At 36.7% G+C, this 14,812-nt stretch overlaps 1 protein-coding gene across 2 annotated transcripts in view; it reads left to right on the plus strand.

Moving 5' to 3' along the window:
* Positions 1-14,812, plus strand: part of ACER3 (alkaline ceramidase 3) — a 52,422-nt gene that overhangs the window by 18,353 nt on the left and 19,257 nt on the right. For both annotated transcript variants that reach the window (XM_040054953.2, XM_040054954.2), the window contains exons 2-5: positions 873-983; positions 7,957-8,009; positions 12,174-12,226; positions 14,362-14,443. In XM_040054953.2, coding sequence (XP_039910887.1) covers positions 873-983; positions 7,957-8,009; positions 12,174-12,226; positions 14,362-14,443 — 299 coding nt within the window. The remainder of the gene's footprint in view (positions 1-872; positions 984-7,956; positions 8,010-12,173; positions 12,227-14,361; positions 14,444-14,812) is intronic.

Here is a 14,812-nt window from a genome sequence, read left to right on the forward strand (position 1 = left end):
GCAATACCTTAGGGTTATATGAACATAGTTGTTATGTTTTGCTTTTCCTTTGGATGGATCTTGGCAAGTAGGACTCGTGAAAAATAGCTGCTTGACTTAGGGGTATGATTCAGAAAGGACCTGCTCACTCTTGTTCCTTGTTCTAGAATGTGAAATGCTTCTGGGATTTTCTGCTGAATAAAAAATACAGAGTTTGGGGAGGGGCGGTGTGTCTTCATAGCCTCATAAATTGTAATAGTTGCAAATTAATTTCAGTTTTATGTATATTTAACTGATGGTGTGTAAAAATGTGCAGTTTATTTTTTATCTATGCCTTTTCTAATAGATTTGGTCATTTTCCCAAATTGTATGGCATTTAATTCCCATAACATGACCTCTATTCTCAAAACTGTGATTTGTGGTTAAGCTAAAAAGCTGAATCTGCTTCCCTTCTATTGAGAGATGCACCATTTCATTTTGTTTCGCTTAAACTTCACAGGATTTCACGGCAGTTTTGCTTAGGTCAGCACAGTTTGGAAAAGAAAACCAGACCAAATCTAAATCAGTGTACAAGAGCTAGACTCCTGGCTTTTATTGCTTTCTCTGGTCTTTGCAACACATGTCATTTCTTCACATTGGGTAGAATGTAGGATAAAGTCCTAGAAAGGTTTTGGTTGGTAGGCACCTTCAAGACCACCTAGTTCCAAGCCCCTTGCTGGGGGCAGGAACACCTTCCACTGGACCAGGGATGGAGAGCAGTGGTGTCTTGTTGAGTCACTTTCTGGATGAAAACTGTTGAACCTGTCTCTAATGAGTGAATGTAATTTTGTTAGATTTAGTTAAAGTGCATAGTACTTGGTTCTAAATCTCTGCTTTGTGTTTCTGTCCTACAGGGAACACAGTGAGTAACCTGATTTTCATTCTACCTCCAATCTATGGTGCGATTCAGACCTATAAAGATGGCCTTGAAAAACGGTATTTAGCTGCATATTTGTGTCTTACAGGTATGTCTAAAACTTAATTTGCTCCTTCATTATAGAGAAGGCTCAGATATGCAATGGAAAATATATCTAGATATTAATAAAGCCAGTAGTTAAATCCAAATACTATCTGAAAAGTAGACCTCAATTTGCTACACTTGTTAATGTTTACAGAAAACTTATATCTGTTGTAGGAACATGAAATTAGAATTCACTAAATAATTTGATCAGTTGTTAAAGTGATCCTTTTCTGGCTTTGGGCCCTTTTCAGGGCATCTTAGTGCTCTGTACTTTTCTGATGATTTACAGAAAGCGTCCTGTGTATTCTAGTTATAAGCAGTTTCACAGTTCATTAATATTTTTGTGACATTTGTATGGGACAGTAATATAGGAAGCGGCCAAGATGTAGAGGGAACTGGAAAGGCATCCTTTCATGACTTTGAATTTGTTTCCAGTTCCTCTTTGGCATATATCACCCAGCCACCGTGTTGGGAAGTTTTGCAAGAATGGAAGAAAAACATGATATTCATGTTTAGATCAGCTCAAGGAAAGTCTGTCCATTCTAAAATAACAAAATTCAGAAAAGAACCAACTTCCTTTTAAATGTTAATTGTGTGACTAGAAGTCTTGTTCCTTACGAGAAAAGATGTTCAAAAGTGGTTCAGATTTGGCAGTTGGGTGTCAGAATTAGAATTCACAGAATTTCTGTGTTTCACAGGATTTCTGTGTTTGCTGTAGCTCCTGTCTTTATGGAGATTTTTCCCAGTCTTTGGAGTAGTAAGAGATTGATAAATGTTACTTTTAAGATTGACATGTTATGTATTTAGGCAGATGTTGTTGAAAAACACATACCCATATGCTAAATGTATCCTTGATACCAGTTAGACTGTAACATATACAAGGTGCAAATTCACAAATTCACAAGTTTTCAGTTATATCAGCTTCGCTGATCTATGTGAAAGATAGGCAGCACTGCTTTGCATGTTGTCTGAGCTCTTTCTAATTAGCTATTTGTAGGCTTTCTGTGGTTTCAAGTCATTACTAATTTTTGTCTTAGTATGAGACAGAGAGAATTCTTAAAGGTCAGGTTTTACTTTTAAAAAGACATGGTAAGAAATTATATGTAAATGTTGGCTGAAGTTGACTTTGAGTGTTCTTGAATCAAGGTGCCCCATACTGCCATTCTTTTTAAACTATGAAGAGTAACCCCTTAAATTAAAACTCAGTTTGAAACTGTCTTCACTGTGATTTGTGGCTACCAGTGACAGTTCATGATGGACAGTGTGCTGCTATCTGACCAGAATGTCAGGCTGTCACACCAGATGGGCATTCCTAATATCCCATCTAATGTTTAAAATATTACAAAAATAATTAAAAAAATAAAGCAACCTGTCTTTGATCACAGTAAATACTTTGGACTTTAGTTTTTCTTCTTTCCTGCATTGTTGAAAGGGAGCTCAGCCTGCATTTAGACAGCAGGGCTGGAAAGCAGTCCTGAGTTCCATCTAGGCCCTGCTCATCTGTGACTGAGTTGGCTTTGATTCCTGTCTGAAATGATAAATGGCTTGATTTTCATCTTGTATTTTGGAACCTAACATTAAAGGTCTCTCCTAAAACTGTTTCTCTTCTGCTTTGTGTCTGCCTCAGTATTTGTAACCCTATTTTACAGCAGTTGAAAAATTTAAAGAAATCTAGAAGACTTTATAGTTTCTCAGTGAAAAACAGGAATGAGATTATTTGGAATCACAAACCACTTAACATTGCTCTACTACAGAATAAAAGCAGTGAAAGAGAACATAAAAAGAATTTTAAATATGGTTGAAATGTGTCAGAAGCATTGGCATTCTCTGTGCATGTGGCTGAATGAGAAGCATGCTGAAGTAGAGATAGAATAAGTGTACAGAAAATTCTTTTTGTAAGAAAGTACCAGACAGAATTCTTTCCATCGTATGAATTTTATTTATTAACAGGTTTCACACTATTTATTTAATTTGTAACAAATAAATGTAGACTTAATCTGTGAAAAGATAGTGAGTTTAACACAAGCTTGTGATTTCACTTGAGGCAGCATGCTTCATTAAAGAACATGCAGCAGAGCTTCTAACTGAGGGTTGTTTTGTCAAAGTAGAAATTCTTTAACAATTCTGCTGTGAAGGTGGGGGTGGAAGGGAGGGCACTTTAGTTAGGTTTTAACAATTTTGAATAGTTACTGAGATTTTACAAGATACTGAAAGACAGCTGTCAAAGCCAACATAAAAATTAAATCTGTTAGCATTTGAGAACATAAGAGGTGTTGTTTCTAGACATTATTTTGATCCAAATCAGCTGTTTCTTTTGCATGCTTCCAGACATTTAGCTGATTGTCAGTTCCTTTGTGTTTTACCACGCCATGTTCGGTGCTTGACTTTTATACCCACAATTTCTTTGGTTGACATTTATTTCCTTTTTGGAGTAAATGCGTTTTGAATTATGGAAGCGCTGTTTGTTTCACATACATGGTAAGATCTTGGCAGCACAACAAGGGGTATTTCTAAATAATTGTTCAAATAAATTTCTTGTTCATGCTGGTGCCAAGACTGAGTTGCACTTTTCTGCAAGGCCTTTGAGATACAGCACGCAGTTCTCAGCCCTTTTTTCTGCTGCCTTTCAGCATAAAGTGCATGTTCTCAATTAACTTGGTGGGAACTGGATATGATTTTGAAGCTACAGAGAGCCATTTAATCAACATATAAATGATGAAGAATAATCTTAAGCTATTATTTCAGTATGTTGCATCACCTGAAGTAGGTGGAACAAATCATCGGACCATTACTACTTCCAGGAATAAGCGGTTGGTTTTGAGTAGTTCCTTCTGATGCTGGGGTATCAGATTCTACACATGCCAGTTCCTCATGCTTCCTGGGGAACTGTGATTCTGAAATGGTTCATGTTCTAGAATGGTCTTGGTTTTTTGGTTTTTAAAAAAAATTGTGTGTGTGTGTATATATATATATATAAAAAAAAATATGTATAAAGAAGTGTAACTTCTGGACCCAAGGAAATATGAAAGCATTCAGTGAAGTAATGTTTGTTAGGTACTTCACTTGAAATTTGGAAGGATTGTTCTGATTTAATAGGGCTCAGTCATTCAAGCAGCACCAAAGTGGAGGAAAGAATAAAGGTGCAAAAATTTTTCCGTATTAGTCATAGCCATAGGAACTCTTAAGCAACTTACTAAATTTAATTTCCAGTGAAACTCTGTGTCTGTGAAAACGGTTGTTAGAACCTCTTCAGTCAGAGTTAATTCCCTTCCTCTTACCTAACACCTGTGGAGAAGCTCCCAGGGCCGTGTCAGTGTTGGTAAATCAGCCGTGGTTGGGAACATTCCTGAGTGCTGAAGGCAAGCAGCGTGGAACAGCCCATGTCTGCTCATCTTAGCCTCCAAAGCAAGGCGACCGCATGCAGATTCCCCGCTGAGTGCGGGCCCCGGACTCTGCCGGCTGCTGGGCTGTGCCTGGAAGCTGCCTGGGGAAAGCGCTCACTGGAACAGGCCAGATTCATGGCACAGACTCTTCCAACAGCTCACTTGTGCAGCCACTTGTACTGCAATGTCTGGGAATGGTACCAGCCAAATTGGAGTTTAACTGGAGAGCTGTACCTCTGGAGTAACCGGTGTCTCTCCTGTCTCTTATGCTACAGAGGGAAACCTTTGCAGCACAAAATAATCCATTAAAAATAGTTAATTTAATTCTACCTTTTCATCTTGTTTCATTCTTTAACTTTTAATGATGCAGTCTGTTGCTGCTTATCTTAATTAAGTTCTAGCATTGTAAAAAAATTATAATAGAATTCAGCTCAAAACTTAAACACCTAAACATATGTGTCTACCTATGCAGTCAGTAAAGCCAGGAGAATTATTTGATTTGTTCTAAAATACTTGTTTGACCAGCTGCATTATTCTTAATAATGACATTCTCTAAGTGGAAGCTTTGTTGCCTAGTTCATTTGTAGATACCTAAATAAAGGTGTTTACATCTGTGAAATCCTAATAAACAGCTTTTTCTGTAGAGGATTTAGGCTCATAATGAGAATTTTGAGTGCTGATGGATAGTTACATCAAACTGAATTATCACTGATTATGTGATGCTTCTGATGCTTCCTAAAACTATTGAAAAAATCCTTCTAGGTTTCAAATCCTGAAGGTTTATAGGATTCATGTATAGAGCTGGATATTTTGTAGAAGATTATTTCTAGCCGTAGGTATTGCCCTTAAGTTTTTTGACAGTATGTGTATGAAGTAAAGTTTGTAGATGCATTGTTTTTACATCATCGTAGCACCACTGTTTTATTCATTGGCAGTAGCCACACAGGGTATTTGCTGCAGTACAGAAAAAAACCCTGTTAGTCTACACGGGGCAGCAACCCTGGGTTTGCATTTCTAGTCTTCTGAAGTGCAATTTTTATCTCATAATATTGTGACTTAATGTGTATTTTGTGCTTAGTCCATAATTTTTATATATATCCCCTGTAAGTTGGGAGATTCATTAATGTAAAAATGCCAAGTGACTGGTAGTATTTATAACAAGTGAGTTACAGTAATTAGAGAGGAAATAGTACTTACTGCTTCAGACGGAGTTAAAGCTTCCCAACCAATATATAGCTTTTAGTGAGTTAGGGTCCTTTGCAAAAGGAAACACCTAAAATATGAAAACTGTAACCCCTGCTTACAAGGTAAGGAGCGAATTTATTGTTCAGTGTGTCAGTGACTGTCTCCAACAATGGGAGAGTTGCTTCTCTTGAAAACTTGTGTCATGGCAGTGATCGTGAGCACTCATATTTTGAAAAGTACATAGCTGGCAGAATGTCTCATTGCAGATGGTTTTTGTGAAGTAAATATTTCTTAGAAATGTCTCGAGCTTGGAACCATAAGGTCTGTCCCTATAAGCTTTTCTTCTTCTAGATATCTGTTTTATATAGATGCTGTAGATAAAACATTGTTCTACAATGCATAGTAAAATTTTGTAATCAGAGAAGCTCCGGATGTTTACAAAGAAGCAAGAGGGGTTCTATTCATTTTAACTGTAGAAATGAACTGCAGTCATGGGATTAATTACTTCAATATCTGCAGCAGTCTTGATTTTTTCCAAGACTGAAGAAGAAAAATTAATATAGAAATAATTGCTTCTTATCATAAATGAGGAAGGCAAGGAGTTCAGTTGCTGATTGTTGAGATTTATTAACCCAAATAACACTAACAAAAACAAGAAAGCCCCTGCAACATATTTTGTTAATTTAAAATCTGTTGAAATTTTTTATGCAATGATTTTGCCCATACTTGAAAATGACATTTGTTACAAATTGTAAGGGTTTGTATTCTGTGACAGCCAAGATAATGGATGGCACTGTTTTAATGATGATCTTAATGGGCTTTTTCCTCCAGAATGAACAGTTGTTGTCATATATTCTGTATACGTAGAAAAATGGCTATGAGAATTTCTCATTAGAATATCAATGAAGGTGAAAGCAGTTGTTGCTTATCATTTGGAAAGACTTTTCAAAAGCAAACCAATGTAATCAGAGTTTACAGAAGTGCATGTGGTTGTTTATTTTCTGGTAGGAGCTGTGCCTAATTTTCCCAGAGAAATAATGACATTGAAGTGTTTGGTAATACATTTTGAAATGTTGCTATGTTACAGTTTTGGGTTTCAGTAAAGCTATGGGTTTAGGTATTTAATTTCATTGAGTAAGTGTAATAATCACAGTTCTATTTAATAACATCTAAGGAAGCATCTCCAGACATGTCTCTTGACTGTCTTGGCAATCCTTTACAGAATGCCCAGAGATAGAATTCTTGTTTATGCATCGGTGAAACTTGACTGGTGTGTGTAGGCAAGGGGATACTCAAGCCACAAAATATGGCAGCACTACTCAGTGATCAAGGCTTGAGTGCAAATTACTTGGCTCTCTCTGAAACTACAGTCTGAGATAAAACATAATTTCTCGAAGGAAGACAAGACAGCACATTACTGTACTTGTTCTTGCAAAATAAAACTGAGCTGGTGCTTAATGAGAGTGTTTCACTGTTAATATTTCAAAGTAATGAATGATGCATTAAATACTGTACCAGCTTTGCTCTAAACAGAGAAATCCAACTTCCAAGAAGCATTATTCACACCTCACTGAAAAAAAACTGTATAGGCAAAAACTGATAGAAGTAATTTCAGAAGTAAATTCAAAATGTGTAAAGGAAGTATTTCAAATAAATAGAAATCATTTCTTAGAAGCTCAGCTTTCTATAGAGAAAATGTGGAAATGGTGATCTCATTTCACAAAATTACTCCATCCTATGTGGGATTGGTTTGTTTACCTTGAATTTCTAGTTCTGAGTTCTAGTAGCAATTCACTTCTGCTTTTGAATCACAGAATAGTCTTGAGTTGGAAGGGAGCCACAAGAATCATCGAGTCTAGCTCTTAAATGAACAGCCCGTGTGGGTATCAGACTCCAAACCTTGGTGTTATTAGCACCCTGTTTTATGGAGACAACAAAAAGCTTTTGGTAAAATATGTTTTAAAACTGGACAGTAAACAGAGATATTGAGAGGCTTCCAGGAGTACTAGTTACTGAACAATGCTTTGCCTCATAAAAGGATTGGAACAGAGAAATGTTAATTTACTTATAGTAAAAAAAAAAAAAAAATTAAAAAGATAAATTGATATATAATATTCCATTCATTCTGGCTTCCCTCTGCTCCTCTCCTCTTTGAGATTACACCCAGCTCATAGGATAAAGTATTGAGATGAGGTAAAGAGGACACTCACACCCAAAGCCCCTAAATTCAGGGATTTCATTGGTGACCAATATATAAAGTAGAAGACTGTGGAAAAATTGGAGTCTGTCCCTGCAGTGGAATGCTGATACTCTAATTTCTTTTTCACTGTTAAGCATGCATTTCATGCATGTACCTGAAAATTTTACCTGTGTGCTATTATGCTGATGATAGTTATGATTTGTTTTCAGCTGTGGGATTGGGATCTTGGTGCTTCCACATGACCCTGAAGTATGAAATGCAGGTGAGTACTGATAAGTAGCTGTGAATCATTTTCCGTGTGTATCTTGCTGTACAGTCATATTGCCATTTCTAGATGAAACTTGTGTAAAATAAGTTAATCTACCTTAAGTATCATTGTACATGACTTCTGCTCTCAACAAGGCAGTAATGCAGGTCTTGCTTCAATAGGTATTTTCCACTGATTATATACAGAAATATATACTTGTGTCTAAAATAAGAGCTATCATCAATTGCTTACATTGGTAGAGGACATTTTATACTTTAGGAAATCATGTTATCTTTTTCACAAGATGTTATTTTAAAATTCCCGCAGCTTTGGCATAATAGCGAGCAGTATAAAGTAGAGTTATTGCTATTTATTGTAACTTTTCTCATCTTTATGTTTCTAGGTTTTCTATGGTTCTATGTTTTTATCTAAATGTACCTGTAGCATTAATACTGAAATCAGTATCTTCTGAGTAGTGGTAATTGAATCATCTTCTCTCGTAGTTTCAAGCATTCTGGAACAAGTCACAGGACATAAGGATTGTCCTGATATTTTCTGTTTTCTAAAGGGACACAGGAATTCTTGTGTTGTCCTCTTCTAGGTCTCCAAAGATTAAGGAAATGTGTCCTTGAATTAAAGTCAGGGTGAAGTGGGATTTTGTTCAAAATTAAGAAACCTACATTTAAAAATCTGTGCTGGAAGTCTTTGTTCCCACCACAGTCAATGGAAATACAGTTAAGTCAGTGGAGTGGAGAGAGGCAGTTGGTTGGGCTGAATCATTCTCCAGACTCCACTGGCAATCTTTGCTCAAAAAAAAGATTAATTTGCCTAAACAGAGATGTTTATTGCTATTTTAGGCCCTGTGAGTGTTCTCTCAAGCTTCCAGCTTCCATCCCACAGAGGTGCGGGTTTCTTAGACTCCCATCACACCCGCCAGTCTTGGATGGGTATATTGGAGGTGACAGAGCATCTCAGGTGGCATTAGGCAACTCTGCTGTGACAGCTGAATTGAGTCCTGCATTTCTGCTGATCACAGTGGGACCTACTGCTGATTGTTTCATATTTGCCTCCATAATGCTCTGGTTTGTATCTCTGGCATGTGGTGGAGACTGTCAGCTTCCACAGACCATACCACTGTAACCATGCAAGAATGCTTGGTGCTTTTCTTGGCATGAAAAAGGTGGTTTGTGGAGCCATCTCACCCCTCCATCCCAAATTAGGGTGCCATTTACCTGTATAAGTTGGTGAAACTGCCTTGAGTTTCCACCTTTTTCTTATTGCTTCCCTCAGCTGCTTGTTCCTATCACGGTCAATATTTCAAAGCCTCTTTCTCACACTGATGCAGAGGTGAGCAAGGGCACCCTGAAATCATGATCATTAAAATGATCCAGATTTAAAACCTCTTATGAAGGGGGAGATTGTATTTTTTTGTTTGTTTTGTTTCAGGTGGGTTTTTTTGGGGGGTGTTTTTTGATTTTGGTTGGGGTTATTTTTCAGTTGTTGTTGGAGGGTTTTTGTGTGTGTGGGTGTAGAGGCTTTATTTTAATCCAAGTCACTTTGCTGCTACTTACTCAATAGCTCTGGTGTTGCATCAGAACAGCTACGGGGCCTGTGGTCAATAAAGTGGGGCAGAAGCAGATGAGAGGGAAGCAGGAATGTCTTGCATCATCTTCTCAACTGATGTAAAAGGCTTCGTATGAAGCAGAGAAAGTACATTTATTTTGGCAGCTAAGTGAAATCCACAAGTGGTCCGTAATTATTCCAGTTGTTTGCTTACTGATCACCATGGGGGAAACAGATCGACCAGTAAATAAACTTTTCTTGTTCACTTTATCTCTTGTTATGGTTAAAAATCAGCATAGCTATTTCAGTGAGACTTCTTTTTTTACATTTGTTTTGCAGTCTTAATACTGTAAATGATTCTTGATACTGTAAATGGATTCAATTTGCTTAATTAAAAAAATGTGAAATCTTCTGTTCTTGAAAGCAGTTGTTTAGAATACTTATGAGGAGATCACCCCTTTTTCGGTTATTTTTATGGGAATCTGCTTGATTGAATTCTTGAGCAATACATAAAATGCTTATTTAGCCAGTGAAATCAGTTCCCTGAGTTCCCTTCTTTCCATGGTTCTTTATTGTCCAGGCATGCCTTTGACAGTGCTCCGAGAAGCATTAATTCCTTTGGATACAGAAGTCATTGTCTCCTGCATGCAAATTCTAGTTAAGATCTTTTGAGAGGCTCTTTGTTGCTAATATAATGTCCCTGAGATGCTGCCAGCATATGAACTCAAGAGTGTAATCACCTGTCCAAATTTGAAAAATTTTCCTGTATTGTATTTCTTGTTCTTCCCCCACCTTTTTCTTTTATGAGGTGTTAAATGACTCACGCTCTTTAACAGCCACATGAATTAATCCTGTACCTAATTCCTATCAGATTTGGAAAAGCACATCTCTGAATTTGTAAAATACTATTACTATAAAGCTGAATTCAGCTATTGCTTCTATTTTGTTCCACCTAAGGCATCACAGCAAAGATAAACTACTGTGATGGCAAAGTGCCACAGAACATGCCTGTTAGCTTCAGCTGCTACCAATGTTTCTGAGACTTTCTTGGTGCTGCCTGTTGTGGTCCCTGACCCTATAATGAGCAGGTTCTGGGATTCAAACCTTGCTCTGGAAGGTTGGTTGTGTGCTGGCTCAGCACCTGGACCTGGCTCCCTGTAAGTCAGACCAGTCTGATCTCCGCACTGCAGAGAACCGGTGGCAGTGTGGGGGAAGAAGCAGCATCTGCCCTAGCTGTGGCAGCTGGGCAGCAGAGCTGTTTAGCACTCCTGTGAATCAGTTTCTGAGCTTTATATGACCAAAATCACAACAAGCTAATACTTCACAATTTTTTTTTTTTTTTTTTTTTTTTTTTACCCCCAATATGAAATTTCAAAGCTAAAATGAAGTTTTTGACTGTGCAGTTAGAAAATTATCCTGAACTGAGCAGAATCAGACAGGCTTTATAAAAGGGTTTAAGTAAGCTGCTTACTGCTCTTAACAAGTCTCATTGTTTAGAATAACATGGTTATGAACTAATTAAGTATCCTGTAGCATTAATAGGAAAGCAATTTCTTTACAGGCACAGCCATCAAGAACTTTGAGTGATGACGGAAAAAGGTCAAAATCTTTTTTTGCATCTAGTTCTTGTTTTTCTTAGAAGTCAAGTTCTAAAAGTTCTAAAAGCCCTTACTATTAATGTTTGCTTAATGTATTAGAAATCAAGAGCTGTGGATCTTCATTGATCCATTTGTATCCTTTTTCATTTCCGTGGTTTTCAGTCCTTCTTAAGAGGAGGTAAGTTTAACTGCATATTTATAAGCAGATATTCATGAAAGTTCTTTGATGAGAAGTTTTACAAGAAAATGATGCTATGATTCTTTTTCCTGCTAATGTTAAATGGCAATTTTGAGTGTACCTGCTATGGAAAAAGCAACCCTCTTGTTATTACAGCTTTAATTCCATTCTATTAAAGTGGCAAGTTCCTGGAGTAGAAGCTGTTTTAGCTGTAACGCACCAGTCTTCTCCCAACGTATAAAATTTATTTAAGACAATAAAACATTATATGCAGCCATAATTTCTGGGGGAAAACCCCAACAAAACAGCTCACAAGAACCCCACATCAAACAAACAAAAAACCCTGTCTCTGAATTAAAACAATGTAAGAAATTTCTAAAATTAGGAAGTAACCATGCAAACGTATTGCCCATCCTAATGGGCTAAAATTGTATTTTATGCTATGGCAAAATTATGTTTCAATTTCTTCGTCAAGTAAGAAGATGCTACTGATTGTAAGGCCATAGATAGGATGGTCTTCTTCAGCCTGGCTTTACAGAAGTATTTCCTACAAATATTTTAGTAAGACATATGAGCAGCAAAAATGTCAAGATTCTTTGAAGGTGTGGGCGTTTATGAAGCATAATATTCAAAAGATTCAGAGTAATAAGCTTTTTAATGCAGCAGCTTCGGTAGGTGAACAGGGTTTGACAGTGCTACGTGTTAGAGTACAGTCAAGGAGATGAATATCCAAATGTCTTTAAAACTCCTGTTTATTTAAGACTTACCTCTCCTAATTAACTTAGTCAAGCTTGTGAGTTAAAAGTAGCTTTCATGTTTTGATGTCTTTGCTTTTTATAGCTGTTGGATGAACTGCCAATGATATACAGTTGTTGTGTGTTTGTCTACTGCCTGTAAGTATTTGTTAATATTTTTCTTTGAATATTTATGAAATATTAATTTTTGAAATGTAGAGTCTCTGAAGCCGAATTTACCATATATAGAGAGAAAGCTTCTACTGCTTCCAGTGAGACCTGGTTTTGTACAGCATTATGATATTAGAGTACCAGGCAAGCTTTAGTCCTAGTTTTGGCTAATTTAGATATATTTTACCAGTGGGGTTTTTTTTTAGTAGGGAAAAAACCCCACTCATTAAAGACTTAGTGTAATATACAATCAGAGCTCAGTGCTACTTGTATAAAAACAGCAAACATAATAAAACCAACTTCAGTAATGCCTACAAAATTAGCAACATTATAATTTTTGGAGCTGGATTTCTATGATGTAGTCTGGCTCGAAATGCAAATTTCAGGTTTCTGGCTAAACCTGCTTTTCACTCATCTGGAAGATTAAAGGGACAAGATTTTATGAGGAGTTGAATGCATATTTTGGGGAGAGTGTCTTGGAACATTCATGACAGCTTAATGCTGTGCCAGGATATGTTCTCCCATTTAATTTTGGGAGCAATGTAGCATTTGACAACAGTAAAGATACCCTAAGTTGGCTTTTTCTTGCGTGTTGCTGCAAGGTCTGGATTTAATATAATTTGTTCTGTCACTTGGCAAATCTGAATGATAACTCAACTTGTTGCAGACAAAAAGAGAAGAAAACCCATCTTTTTGCTTTTGAACATACCAAATATTCAGCTGTTGAAAATTGTGATATCTTGGTGAAGATTACTGGTAGCTTGCAATGGAGATGGAATGCTTTAGGACTAAACCCCTATCTATGGAAATTGCCCTCAGTTTGTGACTCATACATTAGTGTGATTTGTACAAACTCAGGACCAGAATCCTAATGCCCCTTTTAGCGGAAATACTTCAATTGTAGCTCCCTATCTCCTTGAAATTGCCATTGCATTTTTCTGATTTGAATGTGATTGGAAAAAAAGGATGAGAAATAGCTATAAAAATCCATCTGAATATTTTTTTTTTTTAGTGCAGTGGTTACCTTATTATCTTCAAAAGCATTGAAGTCTGTTACTGCCTTTATAGCTACAATAAGATTCTGTGTATGTATGTTTGGTAGCAATTAAATGCTCAAAAAAAATGAGCTAATGTGTAGTTTAGGAGGCCTTTAATAATTGTTTTGGTTTTCTTGAAGGTAGGTTGCAGGTCATTGTGCACAGGACATTCCCTTATACCTCATTCAGTCCTGCTGATTCTCAAGCTGTATAATTACTTCAGCAAGTCATTTTGCAATGTAGCACATAATGCTGCCTTTACTCTTGTTGTTTCCCAGTTGTGTTTTTAATTCCTTTTATCAATTCATGATGGTGTCTATTTCCCCAAGTTTATAAACAAAGGAACTAGACAGATGTAACTTGGCATTACATAGACAGCTTCCTCCATCCCTGATGATAATGGGCTTCTCAAAATTCATTTTTGTTGGGGTTTTTTGGACCTTTTTTTCTGATGGAGATACAGTCTGGCATGTGTGTGTATTTCCATCACAACTGAGACTGAGGTGTAGTGTAGAGAGTTTGAAGGTAATTTTAATTGGTTGTTTTACATACTGGGAGCAGTCAGGTGGTTTTACCTTCCACTTCTACCAGTACCCAATCTAGCAAATTTACTGCACTGCAACTGTAGTAAAGCCGTAAACAATCTACATTTTAACAGATCTGAGATCACTGTTTTGTAAGGCAGTCCTTTTCCTACACCGCTGTTTGCTCAGTAATGTTTTTGACAGCTGTGTTGCATTTTAAACTAATTTCTAATTTGTCATCCATTATCACCCTGTAAGCACCTTCTGAAAACACTTCTGCTTCACAAACTTTTCTTAGAGTGAGTTACTTCTTGGCATATGCTTGAGCTTATTGTTGTTAGGGGTTTTTTGCTTTGGATTTTTTATAAAACATTTATTGGTAAGAGTATAATTTTTTTTCTTAAAATAATGCATCTTTATTGAAGGAATTAGAATTTCTTGAGGGGCCTAAAACTAATTTGGATCAAAATTTTCACAATTTTTTTTAATATTATACCTTGGAAATTGCATCCATTATAGGTAAGTGATGAATGTTATCTCTCTCCTTTATCCTCTCTTCCAGGTACGAATGTTTCAAGTACAAGAATACAGTCAATTATGCTCTGCTTTTCTTGTTAATAACATACAGCGTCGTAGTCAGCATAGTAAGTAACTTTTTCTAATATGGCATTTTCACCCTTAGGCTGGCAGTTTTTCTGACAGTGGAGGAATGTTATAGAGGCAATACTAAATCTCTGTCACTTCCAGTCAAGAAAGACAAATTATTCTTTTCTTGGGAAAATTATGTTGCTGGCCAAAGAAACCTGAAACCTTTCTATCTAAACCACTGTATAGAATAAATAAGGAAGAAAAGCAATAATCCAGTTGCTAGAATAGATGGGAGAAAAACAGTTGCCATTGACTTGATATGAGACCTTGGATAAGCTGTGTTCCTCACCTTCTGTCACTTTAATTCATCTGTAGAAATAAGAATCATTCTGTTTGACTGCAAAAAGTGAACCGTGATACCCAGT

This window comes from Hirundo rustica, chromosome 2 (assembly GCF_015227805.2).
Source record: "Hirundo rustica isolate bHirRus1 chromosome 2, bHirRus1.pri.v3, whole genome shotgun sequence".
NCBI lineage: Eukaryota > Metazoa > Chordata > Aves > Passeriformes > Hirundinidae > Hirundo > Hirundo rustica.